General features: G+C 44.9%; 1 protein-coding gene and 1 long non-coding RNA gene across 2 annotated transcripts in view; one reads left to right on the plus strand and one right to left on the minus strand.

Annotated features, from left to right (window-relative positions):
* CDIN1 (CDAN1 interacting nuclease 1) overlaps positions 1-11184 on the plus strand; it is a 481568-nt gene extending 470384 nt beyond the window's left edge. The window contains exon 12 of the mRNA XM_068253904.1: positions 8893-11184. Coding sequence (XP_068110005.1) covers positions 8893-9085 — 193 coding nt within the window. The 3' untranslated portion in view covers positions 9086-11184. The remainder of the gene's footprint in view (positions 1-8892) is intronic.
* Positions 11185-16024: 4840 nt separating this feature from the next.
* LOC137532908 (uncharacterized) overlaps positions 16025-21226 on the minus strand; it is a 126841-nt gene continuing 121639 nt past the window's right edge. Inside the window, exon 2 of the long non-coding RNA XR_011024063.1 lies at positions 16025-16108. This is a non-coding gene — a long non-coding RNA (uncharacterized lncRNA). The remainder of the gene's footprint in view (positions 16109-21226) is intronic.

Consider the following 21226-nt stretch of genomic DNA (forward strand, 5'->3'; position numbering starts at 1 on the left):
TTGGTGGTGTTTAGGTCATTTTATATCTAGATACATTAGGCTGATCACTTTCAGGAAGCTATTTGAGGTAGGATCAGTTTGGAATTGCAGGAGATTTTCACTTATATAACTATGGTTTCCTGTCAAAGGTAGCCAGCCCCGACACAAAACCAAAACATATTTATATCCATCTTTTTTCTTTAAAAGAAAATGAGTATAGCAGCCTCCATATCACTCTAAGTTCAGGTGGACTTTAAAGGGGTTCTCTGGTATTTCTAAAAAAGATAAAACTGACACTTACCTGGAGCTACTATTGGCCCCCTGCAGCTGTAATGTCCCGCACCGTCTTCTGATGCGCCAATCCCCGCTGCCGGTAACCTGCTAATTATTTGTCTAACTAGATGAATAGAACTGCGGCTGCGCGGCCATGGCCATGTGCGTGCACGCTCCCGTGCCTGTCATCGGGAGCTTACTGCGCAGTACAGTACAACAAAACTTCGTACTATGCCTGTGCAGTAAGCTCCCGATGACAGGCGCGGGAGCGTGCATGCATGTGGCCATGGCTGTGCAGCCGCAGTTCTATTTGTCTAGTTAGACGGATAATTAGCAGGTTACTGGTGGCGGGGAACGGAGGAGGACGGCGCTGGACATGACAGCTGCAGGGGGCCGATAGAAGCCCCAGGTAAGTGTAAGTTTTATCTTTTTTAGAAATACCAGAGAACCCCTTTAAGCTTACCTTTTCCTGGCTGCTCTTACTATAGGAGGAGAAGTATTTACTCGCCTTTCTAATTATTTTATCTCAGTTGGACACCTTTCCATCATCTTTCATGTATGTTTATGGTAGTTTTATGACAGCAGATGTTTCCTTTAATTTATCCAGTCAAGCAAATGGCACTAAACCAAATCAACCAATCAGGAATCCAGCTTTAGGTGCAAACTTCTGATACAATCTTGATTATTATAATTATTTAGTATTTACCGGTATATAGTACCGACATCTTCCACAGCGCTGTACAGAGTATATGTTGTCTTGTCACTTAACCGTTCCTTAGAGGGGCTCGCAATCTAATCCCTAGTCACATGGCTGTCTATGTTGTGTGGTGTATGTTTTGTAGTCTAGGGCCGATTTAGAGGGAGGCCAATGAACTTATCTGTATGTTTTTAGGATGTAGGAGGAAACTGGAGTGCCCAGAGGAAACCCATGCAGAAAGGGGGAGAACATACAAACTCCTTGCAAATAGTGTCCTGGCTGGGATTTGGAATGGGTGACCCAGCGCCATAAAGGCCACCGTGCTGTACAATCTTACACAATCTATGTAGTAGGAGGGTAAACTGAGTGAATATACTTTGAATGGATACTTTAGGTCGAGTAAAGCAAATATGGCGCTGGAAATTTGGGCGCACCAGGCCCCGCCTTTGGCCATAAAGTGAATTACGGCTATAGCGCTGCTCAGTCTGTAATTTGGACGCTGTCAAGAGACTGAGCCCAAATTATGATAAAAACAGCATAATTCGGCTGCCAGTAATAGCTGGCAACCAAATTATGTCTTACCCCACAGTCCACCGTGTCCTGGAGGGGAAATAGTAATTAACACCGCCGGGATTTTTGCAGGAGCCGGGTGAGCCGTTTTTTAGCTTTACTCTGTGCCCAAATTTCCCAACGCTTTCATTATATGTACGCACTAGGTATTCCCTGATGTACCCTACATAGAAGTGGTAAAATTGTGCAGTCAAGATTGTATCATTAGTGGGCACATTTTAACAGATATGGCTTCAGTGACCTGAATCTGCTGCTGGCAGCGATTAGCCCAATTGGTTTATCACAGTGAGTAATATTACGGACTGGGGTATATGCACCTATTTTTATTCTATAACAGGCAATTTAAAGGTCTTTCCCATGACCCTCTAGCAGGAGGGGGAAAAATAACACAAATTACATACCCATCAATTCTAACGTATTGCTCTTTAAAAAAAACATTTTTAAATGATGTAAATGAAAAGTGTGTGGCGTAGCTCTGGGGATGGCCGGAGCAGTCCGCTCTGTAAGTGTTCTCAGTAGGAGAGAGAGGCCAGTTGCAGCAGCTCACATACATGTTTGTATAAGTGAGGTGAGCTTGATGTGTAGCGGCCCTCTGATTGATGGTGATTACTTGTTTATGAACCCGAGGCTGAAGGTCTGAACTTCCTCATGGGCCAAATAGTTCAGGGGGCTGTTTCCTGACGTTGCCCGAGGGAACTCTCCATATGAAAGTGGGAGGAATGGATACACATTTAGAGGCAGACAGCCAAGTCGGAGTTAAATGATACTGATATGTACATCTCACGTATTTGTTATTAGCATTAAACAGCACAGAACTACAGCTGAACTTCTATAGAAATGTGATGCGCTTTGTTTTGTTTTATTTTTGCATTGAAAATCTTACATACAGTAGGTTTTAGTGTAGCATGCAAAGTGAAATGCAAATAACAAAAACATACCCACATATTATAAAAAAAATAATCAGAGCAGAATACAAACGGCAAAAGACAACGGTATCGGTATTATCAGCATAGAAAAGGCTCATAGGGACAATGGCCTCAATTCTGGTACGGTTAACATCCATTTTACCACATATGCAGTAAACTCAGTTTGCTATTCTGGTAGGTTTTAGTCAGAATTTACCAAGGGGGGAAAATGACATAATTTACCGATCGGTTTAAGACCTGCCTGTACCTTTCCTATTCAGGCTGTGTAATAAAAAAGAATAGTAGGAATAAAATTCCAAATATTTACTAGATTTCTTTTTTTCTACAGGGGATGCCTATAAGTATACCTATTATTTCTATAATTATTTACTGCATGCTTAGCGCTAAAAATACTGCACGGTTTACAACATTTACCGCACTTTTTACCACAAGTTTTACCGCATTTTTGGACAAATGGAAAAATCTTTCAGAATTGCCGAAAAAACCTAGAAAATACCGAATGCAGTGTTTTACCGACTAAAAAAAAATGTACTGCACATGGTTAGCAGAGTTGAAGACATTGTCATGTACACAAAACTCTCTGACAATTTTTTACTGTGTGCATTAAAGTTTCACAAATCTCACCATGTCTACCGGCAACAACAGCTTTCTGACAGCACAATGGCCATTAGTAATGATTTTGTAAAAACGGTATTGCTTGCTATTGTTTGATATTTTAAGAGAGTTTACATTCTTTGAGACACAGTTTTAGCTAACAAACCAATCTAAACATTAAATATCAAATACATTTTAAAACCCAAATGTAATTCACAGTCTGCTATCTGCCTTACGTCTTGCACTTTTAACTTTAAAATCTTGTCCCATTTCAAAAGTGTATGAATTCACTTTTCAAAATCTGTATTAAGTTGCCTTTTTTTCTGGTGGTTTTGCTTATTGCTTAGAATTGTTGTTGCTATACCTTTATACTTTGCTTATACTTTTTCCATACTGCTTTACAGGAAGCATTGAAATATTTACGTTACTCGTTATCCTTTAGTGGGGGTCACAATCAAACAGTGTGTCGGCAAGATTGCACACATAAGAGAAGAACATAGAGATTTAATCTCAGATTCGCGGCTTTGGAAAAGCAAGAAATACCTCAAAGAGGAGGTGATAGGGAGAGACTTCTACTAAGAAGGGAAAAAAGACTAATTTTGAAAACTGAGGCCATGGGACCCTTAGGCCTCAATGATAAAACTGAACTTTCCTGTATGCTGGACCCTTAGATCTAACTTGTTGTATATTGATGAGTGTAAACTATAGGCTTCTTGGTTGGGGTTTGTATATGTAGTGTATTGTTGGGGTAGAGCTAGTACTTTGTGATAATAGATGCTAGCTATTTGGATATATGCGGTTGAACAATTGAGAAGCAATACCCTATGCTATATGAGTAATATTAAATTGTGATGGGAATGCTGTTCCTGCCCAGTAATGACTCACTGGAATAGGACAAAATGTTGTCCCATGGGGTTCATCAGTTAAATTGACCAGTGTTTACGGTTCTTGTACCCCAGGTCCAGTGGATTCATTTGAGCATCTACAGATACCCCCTCATGAGGTTGTAGTAGGTTCAGTAGCCTTTTATGCTAGATGCTAGCTGTTTCTTAATGGTAAATGTTGGCTGTTTGTTAAAATAAGTAAGTTCTTCGCAAGTGTTTTTAATGGTAGTCACTTTAAATGCACATTTGTCACCTCATCTGCACGGCTGCTGAGGCTAGGGAGCTCCGCTCTGACAAGCCAGAATAAACCCTGGCAGCGTGTTTTTGAAAGGAACCTTCCATGCTCACGAGGGAAGTGATGTCCCGGAAGGGGCGGGGCTTAGGCTCTGTATATGCCGGGAGTTCACTTCCTTCTTTTTAATGGTACGCAGTGTGACCAGGCGTCAGTGAGACGCGAAACGGCTGTCGCTCACCGTCCTTGTGCCCACCACCCACCTCCTGAACATATGACCACATGTCCACCAGACACGTAAGAACTGGACACGACTCTGTATGTATGGCTAATTGATTGTCCCCCCCCCCTCCCTTGTTTGAATATCTTTTTAGCATGTTCTACTTTATTGTAAACCATGAGTCCTGCTTATCTTTTATGTACTCTAGTCAAACATTGAGCACCAAGTGCTTGCTCGTGATGAGTCATTCTTTGCCTATTGAATACCCAAGCAGCTCGGGGTGACCCAAAACCACTAGGAATGTATAGGGGACAAAAAGACCTCCTACTAAAAAGCAGGCATGGTCGGAAGAGCCCATTTCCGTTTCCAAGACAATTCCGCATTCCGTCATACCGAAATTCCGTTACCGTTTCATTCCGACAGAATTCCGGGGACATATTCGGAATTCCGTCGGAAAAATTTTAAAATCTCTCTCTCTCTCTCTCTCTCTCTCTCTCTCTCTCCCTCCCTCCCTCCCTCCCTCCTCCCTCCCTCCCTCCCTCCTCCCTCCCTCCCTCCTCCTCCTCCTCCTCCTCCTCCTCCTCCTCCTCCTCCTCCTACTTTTTCTATTGAATTGATCATAATGGTAGTATGGTACAATGATGCTAGGCCAGCTTTAGCATGTAGTGTGGCTGATGGTCTAGAGGGTAAGACAGATACCTACTACCCACTGCATCCTGGGTTCAAATCCCAGCTATGGTATATAAGCTGTTTTGAAAATCTGCAATTCTCTACTTGATTATATAAGAGGATGGATGGGAGGAGGAGGAGGATTTTTTTTGGTGTTATTCCGGAAAATTCCGTCAGAATTATAAAATTTCCGCGGAATTCCGTTTAAAAGGTATAGGAATTCCGTTCCGACCACCGGAATCGGAATTAGCTAATTCCGGCCGGAATCACGGAATTAATAATTCCGCGGAATTTTCCGACCATCCCTACTAAAAAGCAACACAGTGTAATTTGCCTTCTTAAATCAGCCCTATCCCATAGAGCCATATCAATCCCTGCCAGGCACTGATGAGGACCACAATTCTGAAACAGGTTTTCTGCATGTTGGGTTGATGTGGCTCTGTAAAATGTATAAGGGACAGGTTTGCTATACACCAGCACTAATCTGCAGTTGCTTCATACCATTGGCTTGTTTTAAAACTGCATAAATTAGCATAGCAATTAGCATAAAATCCACAGCAAATCACAGTTATTTGCAGCTCATTAACCATCCCTAAAAACTGCATGCTGAACTGAGAATATTTAAAGGAAACCCGATGTGGGTATTTAAACTAAAAAAAAACAAAACAATGCTACCTAATCCGGGGAGGGGGGGGGGGGGGGGGGGGGCTGATCAGGTAGCCACAATGCCCACCGCTCTGTGCCTGGATATACAGTAGTTACGTTTTTGTGACCCCCTGGGGACGTTGGAAGAGCTGCTCTGTGTGTCCCACTCAGAGCAGTGTGCAGGGAGGCGGGGGAGCAGCTGTGGAGAGGCAGAGCTGCCCAATGGTAGCTGGTGAAGGCCTGCAGGAACGCCCCCAGTAGGCGTTTAGCAGGGATTAACTCTCCTCAGTTCCCATTGAGATTGTCGACAAGCTGCATGTCGGCAATTTTGGGGCGGTGATATTCCCCGGCAGTGGGAGGGCAGAGAGCAGCATGGGGGAGGGGGGGACACAGAGGCATGTCATGCAGCAAGGAGCATGCCTCTGTGTCCCATCTGCCAGCCCCCTTCACCCCACGCACTGCCTCTGGTACAGTTAAGTTAAAGCTGGCCACTAACGGTCCAATTTCTAGCGAAAAATCGTTCGAGCGATCAGAAATTCTGATCGGATTGGTTGTAAATAATCTCTATTGGTGGACACAATCGATTATGAATGAGTGAAAAAAATGTCGCCCGAATGAATTTTCGTCGAACGAAAATTTGGATTTTCTTGGTGGTCGTGATGGATAGGAAGCAATGATTGGTTAGTTGATGGTGTAGTGAACGATTTTTCGTCCGATCAGAATTTCTGATCGCTCGAACGATTTTTCACTAGAAATTGGACCGTTAGTGGCCAGCTTAAGGATAAGAACACACTGCTTCTAGTTTATTGGCAGTATAATCAGAGAGCATAAAAAGAAACAGACGGTACACTAATGATGCAGATCAACAAGATTATGGGGATGTACAGGCAAATCGTCGTCCTCGGTATTGCATATGTCCTGCAGTCCTCAAGCCCTACTTCTATCCAATCCCATCAACACATTGCCACGTCCAGTCTCTTGTGTCAACACATTTCCAAGTCTGAAACATGAGATAATGCAAGGATTAACACAGAGGGAAAAAAAGAAAGATGGGAATTGATGCCTACAGTGAAGGGGACATGTACATGAAAGATGTTCAATATATCTGATTATGTTTTAATTTAAGATGACAGGGCATCATTTTAAAAAAAAATACATTCTGCTTCTACTGTGCACATCCCAATTACTTTCAGCTTTTCAAAACTACAAGTCTGTATGCAATATTTGTCTAAGAACATAAAATGATTGTGTGCTGCAAAGGAGAAACAAAGAGGGTGTGTGCTCATACCAGGCAGTACCTGACTATAATGGCTGCTGAAATGTGACAAATTCCAAAGCACAGCTATTTACATCTGCATACAAGAATATGCAGGGTCTAAAGGCTCATACACATGCTGGATTACTGCAAACGACGGGTCGTCAGACCCGCCCGCGGGACGGCCGTTCTGCCGACAGTGTGCTAGTGTTTACAGTCTGTCGACAGGCTGGTTTTGACAGATCAAAACCAGCCTTATCAGCCTGCCGACTGACTGTACACACTAGCAAACTGTCAGCAGAACAGCCGCCCCTTGGGCGGGTCTGACAACCCGTCGTTTGCAGTAATCCGGCGTGTGTACACACTTTAAAGAGACACTGAAGTGAAAAAAAAATTATGATATTATGATTTGTATGTGTAGTACAGCTAAGAAATAAAACATTAAGATCAGATACATCAGTCTAATTGTTTCCAGTACAGGAAGAGTTAAGAAACTCCAGTTGTTATCTCTATGCAAACAAGCCATTCATTTCTACGACTTTCAAAAGTCGTGGAGAGGGCTGTCTTCTGACTTTTATTACCTCAACTGTTTACTTTTTCTCTGCCAGAGGAGAGGTCATTAGTTCACAGACTGCTCTGAAAGAATAATTTTGAATGCTGAGTGTTGTGTAATCTGCAGATATTGATGCAATGTTAGAAAAAACACCATATACCTGAAAATAAAAATATGAGAATATTTTCTTTGCTGCTAATCTTCTAGTAATTATTCATAGTACACAACCAATTCATTATATCATATATTTTTTTTCGCTTCAGTGTCTCTTTAAATTGACTACTGCTTTCCCCTGCAGGAGTCAGCCTACGCAAAATCATTTCCATCTCAACAGGGGTGCTTTGTCTAGGCCACCTCATTGTCCCCAAGAAAGGGGAGCAGCATTTGTACCCCAAGCACACGTTCACTGCCTGGAGGCAACGTGATGGAACCCCCCCTATAAATAGTGGGCTCAAAGCCGCAATTTCTAGGTGCCTAAAATTCCATCTATTGCAACATTTGTTCATGCGCCTCCATGCACACAAATTTCCCTCTATTGCCACTAATCGCAGCTTTTATCATAGCAGGCTATGGACGGCGCTCTTCTTTCCACTAAATGCCATTATACAGCAGTGTTTGAGTGGAGTGGTGATCTGAAGCAATAGATGTAATTTTAGGTGCCTGGAAATTGCAGCTATTTACTCCCGCTATTTGTAGCAGCACTTTCCAGGCGCCTAAACTTCCATCTATTGCCTTTAATCATGGTTTGCAGTGTGGGGAGATTAAGGTTTTGGTGCCACAGGGAGGTTTTTAGGTTTAGGCACCACCAGGGGGGCAGTAAGGTTAGGCACCACCAGGGGAGTATTAGGGCTAGGCGTCAGTAGAGGGAGGGTTCTGTGTAAAAGTAAGTTTAGGTCATAGTAAAATATCGGTAATCATTATCGATATTTTACTATCAGAAGAAAGTAGTAAAATATTGTTAAATGTACCGATATTCTACTAGCGGCAATCTCCTGCGCCGGTTTTTCCAGGTGCCTTTATTACGTGTACACACGCTGGCCATCTTTTGCTGTACCTCCTGTTCATTTCTGCTCCTGAAGCCCTCTGCATGCTTGTGCAATCACCACAATGCTTTCAGGCTTGGATACATGTTTTATGCGAAGTGTATGCAGCTTGGAACTGGGCAAAGTAAAATCAACAGGAAGTGTATCCGATGGGTGTAATTACAAGCTGCTTGCAATTTACATTACATTTGCATGGAAGTCAGAATTATTATAATCTCATTGAACACCTCTGCCTGAAACCTGTGTTAATTTAATATGGCCCTTTTTCCAAATACTTTTTTTTAGCCATTATATTTACAATTCCTGTTTAAACCAGGAAATGTAATTCATTTTCTGTCTTTGTTTGTTTCAGATTCGGTCCTGGTCTGGTGATTTACTGGTATGGATTCATTGAGGAGCTGGACTCTAACCGAGAGCGCGGCATACTACTGAAAGACGAGTTTCCCAGTGATATTGTAACTCTGAGCAGTTTCATGGCTCTGGGAGATGAGCATAACCGGCATACAAGAGACTGTAAGACAGATAGAAGCCAGGAAGCAGTGTAGTATTTTCTTGAAAGCCTTGAATGTTGAACTCTAGATGAACTGCAGTACGAGGTTACAGAGCTGCCTTCTCATACAAACACTCAGACAATCTGTTTACCTTCCTTCCCAGCCGCCCTTCTGCCCTGTGCTAAAGCCCAAGCCCTACGCATTATCTGTAGCGCCTCTGCTTGTGCAGATGCTCTGCAGACATACTCGCTGGCCTTCCTTCCGTCTGCACCCTTCCAGTTACAGCCAAGAGGAAACAGTACTCCTCTGACGCCCTTGCTCATGCAGCTTCCTAGATACTTTTGTAGAGGATTTGTCTTTTTTTACTCTTATTTTTTTTTTTTTTCAGACAAGTGTAAAAGTAAAAAAAAAAACAAGTATCGTCATTGATTCCATACACTAATGAAAGATCATGTATGTTTTGCATTACAGTGGCGATGCAGGTTCAGGTACAGATTCCATTTCCTTTGCCTTTTTTCATTGGGAATGGTTAATTTCTCCTGCATAAATCTTTGAGGAGAATCCAAAGGCATGTGATGGATTGATAATGTAATTCGTTTTTACATTTCTGATTGGCACTGACTAATGATGAAGTTTCAGGCTAAAACAGAAAGCAGAGGTGAGACCTGTTCACATGACCAAAAGCAGCCAAACTGAGGCATACACTTAGGGCCCGTTTCCACTACAAAATTATGCGAATGCTGCTACCTAGCTGCATCGCATCACTTCCGCCGCCGGCTGCATCACTTCCGCATCTCCCAATGTGGAAGTCAATGGAGGAGATAGGACTCGGTTGTGGGCGCATGCGGCTGTGCTAGAATCTGCAGCATGCTGCAGATCCTCGGATTGCCCTGCACAACATGCACGTAGTGGAAACTCTTCCATTGCTGTGCATGTGTTTCAGGACATCTGCGGTGTGATGCGGCTATGCACCGCTTCTAGTGGAAATGGGCCCATAGGGATGAACAAGGACAGTTCCATAAAATGCAAACCTGTCCTGGCGTGTTTCGGAGGTGCAGGCTGCAGCAGAAAGGGTTAACTTACCCATGTCACTGTCTCTTACAACTGCAATTTATGCTGCTCTCCATCTTCCTCACATTTATGCCTTCACAGCCAGAAGCCAAAAATCTGGAATACAGCATGCAAAAAAGTGGTGAGAGGAGGCAACATGGGTCAGTTGACCCTCTCTACAGCGGTCCTTTCCCCCAGCCCCCCCAACAGCGCTGTGGAGTCAGTACAAAATTCATCCGACACCTCAGTTAAAGAAACCTCCGACTCCAGGTACCCAAAAATGTCTCCTACTCCTCAACTCCAAAGCCCTATCAAGGTGAACACGTTCAATACAGCGCAGGAGATTTGGGCGCAGCTGGCGCCACCATAGACTGTAATAGGAATTACGGCTGTAGCGGCGCACAGCGATTAAATTTGGCGCCATGAGAAGACGGAGCTGGATTTACTTTTAAAACACTGTAATTCACCCATCAGCAGTAGCTGGCATTCTGTATAATAATAGCTGGCAGCCGGATTACCTAATTCCCCACCATCCATGTGGACCTGGAGGGGGAATAGTAATCGACGAGTTCATAGGTACTCCTTTCGAGGCTATGGAATGGGTACAAAAATGATCCAACTCCAACTATGACCCCTCAGTTTATCGACTCCAACTCCAGGTACCCAAAAATTACTCAGACTCTACAGCCCTGCCCCCAAACACTCTGAGGCAGTTTTGCTTCATGCTTCTTCTTGACTTCTACTGTAGGAGAATTTATAAATGAGACCTCATTGATTATCCCTGGTTGTCAAGTACCACTAAGTTTCATAAGGCACCACCTTGTATTTTGTGATGATTTTAAATATCCATACATTCTTGTAAACACTCCTATTCACATGGTAGAGCTATCCCAGTCTAACCAAGTGTAATCTTTATGGCAATGTAACACAGTATGGAAAATAGCCAATTACATATTATGAAATAAAATGTAGTTGCTGACGACCGTAAACCACCTTTTACTGGTTTTGTTTCCAGTAATAAGTGGACTTTGATTTTATTTTGAAGTCCTAAAAGTTGTGTTTAACTGCAAATAAAATATATTTCAGAACAACCTTTAACATCACCAGGATTAAGGCTTTTATTGTCTTTACTTATTAACATTATTGTTCTTCCAGTTTGAGTTTCCTCATCGCACATTTCTCTGCAGTCACCTGAGAGAATGCCTGCACTGCTCACTCAGACACAGCATTTCAATGACAAGTGTAAGTTTGGTTATAGTTATACAAACAGTAATGATAAATGGGCTAGTGATCAGTAACTGAAAGCAAGAAGAGGATCGATGTTGCTCAGACACTAATTGGATTCCATGTGTAATTTCTATAACTCCGATATTAAACACTTAACTAACTGCTAAGCATAACCTTCAGAATTAGAGACAGTGGGCTTGATGCGCTTAAATGCAGTACAGTTGCAATGTTACCGTTACTGGGGGAGCTTTGTTCATTAACTGCATGGCAACTTTACCGAACTTAAGTGCATCAGGCCCAATATCCGAAGTACAGGTAGTCCCCGACTTGCGAACGCTTGACTTACGAACGACCCGCTGATAAGACCGGCATGGATTCTCTGTTTCGATGGGAACAAGTCAAAAAAATTTCAAATTGGACTTGTAGTTTTTGAGAAAATCGATTTTTAAAAAAAATCAAAGAAAAAATGGCTTTTAAACTTGTATAAAAAGGTTCAAAGGGCAGATGTGACACAGAGGGGGACACTGGAGGCACATAGGAGGTACAGGGGACAGAGATGGCACAATGTTCTGACTTAAGAACAGATTCAGGTTAAGAACGAACCTCTACAGTCCTTATCACGTTCGTCAGGCCCATTTCTAGGGCCGTGCGGGGCGTGCCGACGCCCGAGGCGCTGTTGGGAGGGGGGCGCTATAATGGAGGGGGGAGCCGCGGGGAGGGCAGCCCGACCTCTCCCTCCCTCTCCCGGGCGCCCTCCGTGCTCCCCCCTCAGATGCAGAGCGAGCAGCCAGGAAGCGCTGTTTACAACTCACCTGCCTGGCTCCAAGCGCTGCTCTCTCGTTGCCTGTCTCCTCTCCCTGCATAGATGCGGATACACACGCTGCTTCCTGTTTAGCCGGAAGCAGCGTGTGTATCCGCATCTATGCAGAGAGAGGAGACAGGTGGCGAGAGAGCAGCGCTTGGAGCCAGGCAGGTGAGTTGTATACAGCGCTTCCTGGCTGCTCGCTCTGCATCTGAGGGGGGAGCACGGAGGGCACCCGGGAGAGGAGAGGGAGGGAGAGGTCGGGCTGCCCTCCCTGCGGCTTCGGCTCCCTCCTCCATTATAGGGGACAGCTACTTATCTAACCTACGCTGGGGGGCAGCTACATAATCTAACCTACGCTGGGGGGCAGCTACATAATCTAACCTACACTGGGGGGCAACTACCTAATCTAACCTACACTGGGGGGCAGCTACCTATCTAACCTACACTGGGGGGCAGCTACCTATCTAACCTACACTGGGGGGCAGCTACCTATCTAACCTACACTGGGGGGCAGCTACCTATCTAATCTATACTGGGGGGCAGTTACCTAATCTAACTTACGCTGGGGGGCAGCTACCTATCTAAATACTGGGGGGCAGCTACCTAATCTAACCTACACTGGGGGGCAGCTACCTAATCTAACCTACGCTCGGGGGCAGCTACCTATCTAACCTATACTGGGGGGCACCTACCTAATCTAACCTATACTGGGGAGCAGCTACCTATCTAACCTATACTGGGGGCACTTATCTAACCTGTATTGGGGGCACCTACCAAGCTAGCCTATACAGGTGGCAACTATACTGGCTACCTATATTGCAGGCACCTACCTAAATAACCTATACTGGGGGCACCTACCTATCTAACCTATGCTGGGGGCAACTATTCTGGCTACCTATATTAGAGGCACCCACCTAGCTAACCTGTACTGGGGCACCTACCTATCTAACTTATACCGGGGGCATCTGCCTATCTAACCTATACTGGGGCAACTATACTGGCTACCTATACTGGAGGCACCTACCTGGCTAACCTATAGCGGGGGCAACTATACTGGCTCACCTATGCCTGGCTACCTATACTGGGTTACCTATTCTTGGCTACCTATACTGGGGGGACCTATACTAAGTGCAACTAGACCTGGCTAACCTATACTGCGGGCACCCATACCTTGCTCGGGGGGGCGCCATTTTTTACACCCTCGTCCTGGGTGCATTTTAGCCTAGAAACTGCACTGATGTTCGTTAACTGGGGACTACCTGTACACAAAAATATACTGCATGATGAAGAGGATGTGGTAGTGTATTCCCAGGTGCCAAGATGGAGTGCTTCCAGCACCTGTGTGAAAATGTTGGTATTGTTTCCATCTTCCAGTACTCCATTCCATGAATGACTCTGAGGGCCAGTGCACACCAATAACCTCTATCAGATCTGCAAAGCGCTAGAGGTTTTTGAAGCAGATTTTCAGAGCGATTCTAGGCATGTTTAGAGAGGTTTTCTAATGCCTCAGAAATCTAAAAAATGCCTTTAGAAATCTAAAACATGCTGCAGCCCAGGAGTTTGCGTTTGGGCAAAAAACGAACCGCTCTGGTGTGCACCAGCCCATTGACATACATTTGCCAAGGGGTTTTCTGTTCCCAAGCGTTTTTAAAAATGCTCACGAACTGCTCTGGTGTGCACCAGCCCTTAGTGGGAATGCAATACAGATGAATGGAGGCTGCAGTGTCCATGCCTATAAACCTACAGTCTGGATCCATTTAGTTTATGATGAATTTCATACATTGAGTGTCAGGGAGAACTTAAGAACCATTAAAAACAATTATTCATGTTTTAGTACCTTTATGTATTACCCCTGTAACTAGCTAAATAAATTATTTCACCAAACATACTTTCATACTGAGTAACATGATGTGGGCAGTAAGAATGAGCCAGCAAGTACGAAATTCCGATTCATCTACGTGTTTGTGGGTGCGGCCTAGTAGATAATATCAACAGATCGATGTCTCCATCTATACAGCAGTAAGAGCTAGTCCACACTAGGTCCGGAAACGTATCCGTGGCTGCGTTTTTCAAACCTGATGAAAAACGGAGTCCCGGATACTAATGTTCAAAATAGCAGCCAGCCTCACCCAAGTAAAAAACGGATCCGTCTGCGTTTGCGGGGACCCGTTTTCAAAACCTGAACGGAAGGTCCGGATCTGCTGCATTTTCACGCAACGGATCAGGACCACGGATACACGCAGGGGTAGTGAAAAGCAATGAGAAAACGCATCTCCAGCTCCACAGGCAAAAAACTGATGTGAAAACGGATAGCCTGAGCTTTATGATTGGCCCAAAAAAATCCACCCACTCCTTCCTAATGATAGAGATGTTTTCTGTCAGGGAAAAACTGAACGGAAACTGATGCAAAACTGATCCACTTTCATCAGTTTGCAGTAGGGTGGTACTTCCCCTAATCTTCCCCTGATCCGGACTGCAGTGTCCGTCCTGCAACTGTGTCTAGTGTGGACCTAGCCTAAGAAGCACAGCAACTGGCACTACGGCGGCGTGTATAGCAATCCGCTTCTTGCAATTTTATATGTACATCAATTCCATGGGTATGTCACACAGTCAAAATACAGCGTGTACAGGATCAAAAAAAGAAAAAATAGGCATCCAGTTCACTCAACAAGCAAGAAAAATGGAGATCCGGCACTGCATCAATTGTATTAAAAAAGCTTTATTGCTAATGGCTCTTCAATTTTGCTAAAAGATAACTTATGCAATATGATTGCTGTTGGTGCACATACCTGTTGTGGTCAGAGAAGGTTGTGGGGCATGGTGGTGGTGACGGCCCGCCTAACGTCCGTTTTGCTTCAGTAGCGTCTTCAGAGGCATTGTGACCAATGTCTCCATTTACCCGACACTTCCGAATTCACAACTGGTAGTTCAGCTGTGAATGTGGAATTGTCAGGAAACTGTTGTGCATGCAGTGGATTGACAAGAGGTGGCAATATAGTTGAGTTAACACTCTGCTATGTACTATGCTCACTGATATGCAGGTTCAGCAAAGCTGAGTTTTTTTACTCGCCTACTCAGGCCCGGCCCGCTTATGAGGCGGGGTGAAACTTTTGCCTCAGGTGGCAAATTTCCAGGGGCGGCACCCGCCCGTCCGTGGGTGCGGGGAGCCGGCCGCCAAGCTGGAGGGGTAGCTGGCAGGACGGGGGTATTGGGCCTAACGGCGGGGAGGGGGGTCGGACTCCCCCTCCCTCGCCTGGGTCCCCCGATCTGCGCTCCCCTCCAGCCTTAAATCGAAGCAGCCGCTGGTGGTGTAATGGTTAAGGGCTCTGCCTCTGACACAGGAGACCAGGGTTCGAATCTCGGCTCTGCCTGTTCAGTAAGCCAGCACTAATTCAGTAGGAGACCTTTGGCAAGTCTCCCTTACACTGCTACTGCCAATAGAGCGCGCCCTAGTGGCTGCAGCTCTGGCGCTTTGAGTCCGCAAGGAGAAAAGCGCAATATAAATGTTATTTGTCTTGTCTTGTCTATTTGTAAGAGGCATGGGCGGGGAGGACTCACCTCTTCCTCGTTCCAGCGTGCGCTCCACTGACGTCACTTCCTGCAACGCTGCAGGAAGTGACGTCTGTGGAGTGCACGCTGGGAAGAGGTGAGTCCTCCACGCCCGTGCCTCTTACAAATAGCGGCTGCTTCGATTTAAGGCTGGAGGGGAGCGCAGATCGAGGGACCCAGGCGAGGGAGGGGGGAGTCCGACCCCCCTCCCCGCCGCTAGGCCCAATACCCCTGTCCTGCCAGCTACCCCACCAGCTCGGCGGCCCCCCAGAGCGCCCCCCCCCCCCCCCCCCCCCCCGTGGGGGCGGCAGCAATTTTTTCAAAATTTGCCTCAGGCGACAAAAAGTCTAGGGCCGGCCCTGCGCCTGCTCATTCCTGGTGGGCAGCTCCTGTGGCAAAATTTCAACCCAATTGCAGGATCTATATTTGGGTATTATTGATGCACACTGCAAAAAAAAAAATTACAGTTAAATGAAGCAGCATATAGGTTTTTCTGTCTTTATTTACATTTTTACCCACAGATGCACATTTTCACTGTATATATGATTGATTGACGTTTACCTCACATAAGCTTATGAAATGTCTTTCTGCTCTAGTATAGAGTTGGGCCGAACCTCCGATTTTAGGTTCGCGAACCTGGTTCGCGAACTTCCGCGGAAGGTTCGGTTCGCATTAAAGTTCGCGAACCGCAATAGACTTCAATGGGGATGCGAACTTTGAAAAAAAATAATAATTATGCTGGCCACAAAAGTGATGGAAAAGATGTTTCAAGGGGTCTAACACCTGGAGGGGGGCATGGCGGAGTGGGATACATGCCAAAAGTCCCGGGGAAAAATCTGGATTTGACGCAAAGCAGCGTTTTAAGGGCAGAAATCACATTGAATGCTAAATGACAGGCCTAAAGTGCTTTCAAACATCTTGCATGTGTATACATCAATCAGGTAGTGTAATTAAGGTACTGCTTCACACTGACACACCAAACTCACCGTGTAACGCACCGCAAACAGCTGTTTGTGTAGTGACGGCCGTGCTGGACTGGTGGGTCCACTGAACAGAACAGGTATGCAGTGGCGGGTTCACTGAACAGGTATACAGTGGCGGGTCCACTGAACAGAACAGGTATGCAGTGGCGGGTTCACTGAACAGGTATACAGTGGCGGGTCCACTGAACAGAACAGGTATGCAGTGGCGGGTTCACTGAACAGGTATGCAGTGGTGGGTTCACAGAACAGGTATGCAGTGGTGGGTTCACAGCACAGGTATGCAGTGGTGGGTTCAATGAACAGGTATACAGTGGCGGGTCCACTGAACAGAACAGGTATGCAGTGGCAGGTTCACTGAACAGGTATGCAGTGGTGGGTTCACAGCACAGGTATGCAGTGGTGGGTTCACAGAACAGGTATGCAGTGGTGGGTTCACAGCACAGGTATGCAGTGGTGGGTTCAATGAACAGGTATACAGTGGCGGGTCCACTGAACAGAACAGGTATGCAGTGGCAGGTTCACTGAACAGGTATGCAGTGGTGGGTTCACAGAACAGGTATGCAGTGGTGGGTTCACAGCACAGGTATGCAGTGGTGGGTTCAATAAACAGGTATACAGTGGCGGGTCCACTGAACAGAACAGGTATGCAGCGGCAGGTTCACTGAACAGGTATGCAGTGGTAGGTTCACAGCACAGGTATGCAGTGGTGGGTTCACAGAACAGGTATGCAGTGGTGGGTTCACAGCACAGGTATGCAGTGGTGGGTTCACAGAACAGGTATGCAGTGGTGGGTTCACAGCACAGGTATGCAGTGGTGGGTTCAATGAACAGGTATACAGTGGCGGGTCCACTGAACAGAACAGGTATGCAGTGGCAGGTTCACTGAACAGGTATGCAGTGGTGGGTTCACAGCACAGGTATGCAGTGGTGGGTTCAATGAACAGGTATACAGTGGCAGGTCCACTGAACAGAACAGGTATGCAGTGGCAGGTTCACTGAACAGGTATGCAGTGGTGGGTTCACAGCACAGGTATGCAGTGGTGGGTTCACAGAACAGGTATGCAGTGGTGGGTTCACAGCACAGGTATGCAGTGGTGGGTTCAATGAACAGGTATACAGTGGCGGGTCCACTGAACAGAACAGGTATGCAGTGGCAGGTTCACTGAACAGGTATGCAGTGGTGGGTTCACAGCACAGGTATGCAGTGGTGGGTTCACTGAACAGGTATGCAGTGGTGGGTTCACAGCACAGGTATGCAGTGGTGGGTTCACAGCACAGGTATGCAGTGGTGGGTTCACAGCACAGGTATGCAGTGGTGGGTTCACAGCACAGGTATGCAGTGGTGGGTTCACAGCACAGGTATGCAGTGGTGGGTTCACAGAACAGGTATGCAGCCAGACAGGAACAAGTTAAGCCTAACTAATCTTTCCCTGAGAGACAGTCTGCAGCAGCTCGCCCTACTCTCACTAACGCAGGCAGCACACGAGTGACCGTAATGGCCGCCGCTGCCTGCCTTATATAAGGGGGGGTGGGGCTCCAGGGGCTAGTGTAGCCTAATTGGCTACACTGGGCCTGCTGACTGTGATGTAGAGGGTCAAAGTTGACCCTCCATGTGCATTATGGGGCGAACCGAACTTCCGCAAAGGTTCGCCTGCGGGACGCGAACGCGAACCACCGAAGTTCGCGTGGAACCGTTCGGCCCAACTCTACTCTAGTATTGGATGGACTTTCATCTCGCTGACTTATTCAAACAGGAGAGTCTGTGATGTTTTAGGTGAAATGTACTTTTTGTGCCCATTGGGTGGCAAAGGGTGTAGTAAACCTTTGGTAGATATCTCATGGACAAAATGATGTGAGATTGTTTATTTCTGAGCCTAAGGGCCCATTCGCACTACAAAGCATGCATGAATATGCTTTTGTGCACGTGTTTCCGACACACGGTATGCGCGTCATGCTGCATTAAAGTGCAGTCGTCCATGGTCACGATGCGGGTAAACGAGTGCACCTGCAATAAAATGTTTCCTGCCGTGTTACATCACAACACACAGCTGTACTCTGAATGGTAATATGAAAATATATGGACACTGTGCTGTGCGTCAAAACTGACAGTGCAGAACATGGTGTGAATGAGCCCTAAATATACTATGGCACAACTGAAATGAAACCAGTCCATACTGTGATTAAAATAAGTAAGTAGGTAAAACTAATGTAACATTTAGAGGACTTCAAACTTAAATCCTCTGCCAATCGTTATACAATGTTACCTAAGTGGCGGGCATTTTATGCAGCCTTACCAACCTCCATCCAGTGCTCAAAATGAAAAAGAAATCCGCAAGAAATGTTTGTATGTTTTTTGTTTTTGTTTTTTTTTATGTTTTATTCTGTCAATACTTTCTTGTAAAGGAGAATAACTGCAGTAATCCTCCAGCGCGGAGGGGGGTGGTGCATTGAAGTCATGCAAGTGAGTATGACTGTGAGCTAGCTTCTGCTGCAATGCAGAGACTGTTGTATATTCAAGTGGTTGGGTGCGGATGTCTGGTTATAGTCTTTCTCAGTATCAGAAAGTTCCAGCAGTAAAAAGGCTTGATACAGCTCCCAGCACAATTTTTTTTTCCTCCTTAAAAAAGCACTGCAGAGAGGGGGTGAGGCTCCATAGAATGGAGCCAAGCTCTGTCTTTTGAGTTTGCTGATGACCATTTGAGCAAATGAGAAGGTGTTTGCCATAAGCAAATATTAAAAAGACCTCTTGGAGGCAGAGCTTTCCAAACATGGACATATGTATATCAATCTGATTGATCCGTTTCAGACAGATGTTGATAGTACTGATTAAATGTATCAAATTCTATTTAGGTAGTCCTTAACCACTTGACCACTACAGGTGTGTTACCCTTATGGACCAGAGCAATTTTCACATTTCAGCCCTCCTCCCATTCATTTGCCAATAACTTTATCACTGCGTATCACACCTAAATGATCTATATCTTGTTTTTTCTTCACCATCAATTTGGCTTTCTTTTGGTGGTACTTTTTGCTAAGAATTGTTTTATTCTAAAAGCATTTTAGGGGAATAATACAATAAATGGAAGAATTTAATATTCCTTAGTTTTCAGCCATTATTGTAAAATAAAATTATTAAAAATAAAAAATGCTACTGTGGGTAAAACCCACACATTTTATTTTCCCATTTGTCCTAGTTATTACAACATTTAAAGTATGCCCCTAGTACAGTGTATGGCGACAATACTTTATTTGGAAATAAAGGAGTATTTTTTGCGTTCGTTTAGACTATATCACTAATTACAAGCCCCTATTTGAAATAACAGTAATATACCCTCATGACATACATATTAAAAACATTAAGGTAACTATTTTTGTATTTTTTTGAATGTCATATTTTTTATAAGTCTTTTATATTGGTAACTATGGGAGAGGTAAGGGGTTAATGGGGGATTTATTTATTTTTATTTAGTTGAATGTATGTAAGGGTGTCTTTTACTTTTTGGCCACTATATGCCCTCCACAGGAATTGTGTGTATGTCTTTACTTTCTTTTTGAGACAACGGCACCTTGCTGATGCTGTGGTCATTCGTTACAGCCACTTTAATCTGTGAATGGGAACACATGTTCCCAATCACTGATCAGTGTACTAAAGGCCAGCGATGAGAATTATTATTATTATTATTTAGTATTTATATAGCGCCGACATATTACGCAGCGCTGTACAGTGTGTATATATACCTTGCCACTAACTGTCCCTCAAAGGAGCTCACAATCTAATCCCTACCATTGCCATATGTCTATATTATGTAGTGTAAGTACTTTTAGTCTAGGGCCAATTTTAGGGGGAGCCAATTAACTTATCCGTATGTTTTTTGGAATGTGGGAGGAAACCGGAGTGCCCGGAGGAAACCCACGCAGACACGGAGAGAACCTACAAACTCTTTGCAGATAGTGCCCTGGCTGGGATTCGAACCAGGGACCCAGCGCTGCAAGGCGAGAGAGCTAACCACTACGCTACCGTGCTGCCCTGAGAATGCGCACAGGTGCACGCAGTGGGCAATCGTAGTGAGGTGCGTATATCTTAGCTCCAGGAGCTAAGATGAATTTTCAAGGGTTGTTGCTATAATTTAGCCGCTCCTATAAGTGATTAAATAACTTTTATTTATTTATTATATTTATAAAGCGCCAACATATTACGCAGCTCTGGACACTAATTTAGGTTACAGACAATACTTAGGGGTGACATACAGAAATATGTCAATACAGGAATACAAGAAAACCAGATCACACAGCACCATATGAATACAAGGTAATGCTTAGTCAGTCACTGGATGGAGCATGGAGATTAGGCAAGTTAGGTTCACTCAAATGCATAGCATGGGTTTACAGTAATGGAGGTGCATGATCAGGTAGGACACAAAAGGAGGATGACCCTGCCCAAAGGCTTACAATCTAGAGGGAGAGGTAGGGACACGAAAGTTAGGGACCAGAGTTCAGCTGCGGGTTTGGAGCAATTATGAGGTGTGGTAGGCCAGAGTGAAAAGGTGAGTTTTGAGGGCCTTCTTGGAGGGGGCTGCCCTA

This window comes from Hyperolius riggenbachi, chromosome 9 (genome assembly GCF_040937935.1).
Source record: "Hyperolius riggenbachi isolate aHypRig1 chromosome 9, aHypRig1.pri, whole genome shotgun sequence".
In the NCBI taxonomy this organism is placed as follows: Eukaryota; Metazoa; Chordata; class Amphibia; order Anura; family Hyperoliidae; genus Hyperolius; species Hyperolius riggenbachi.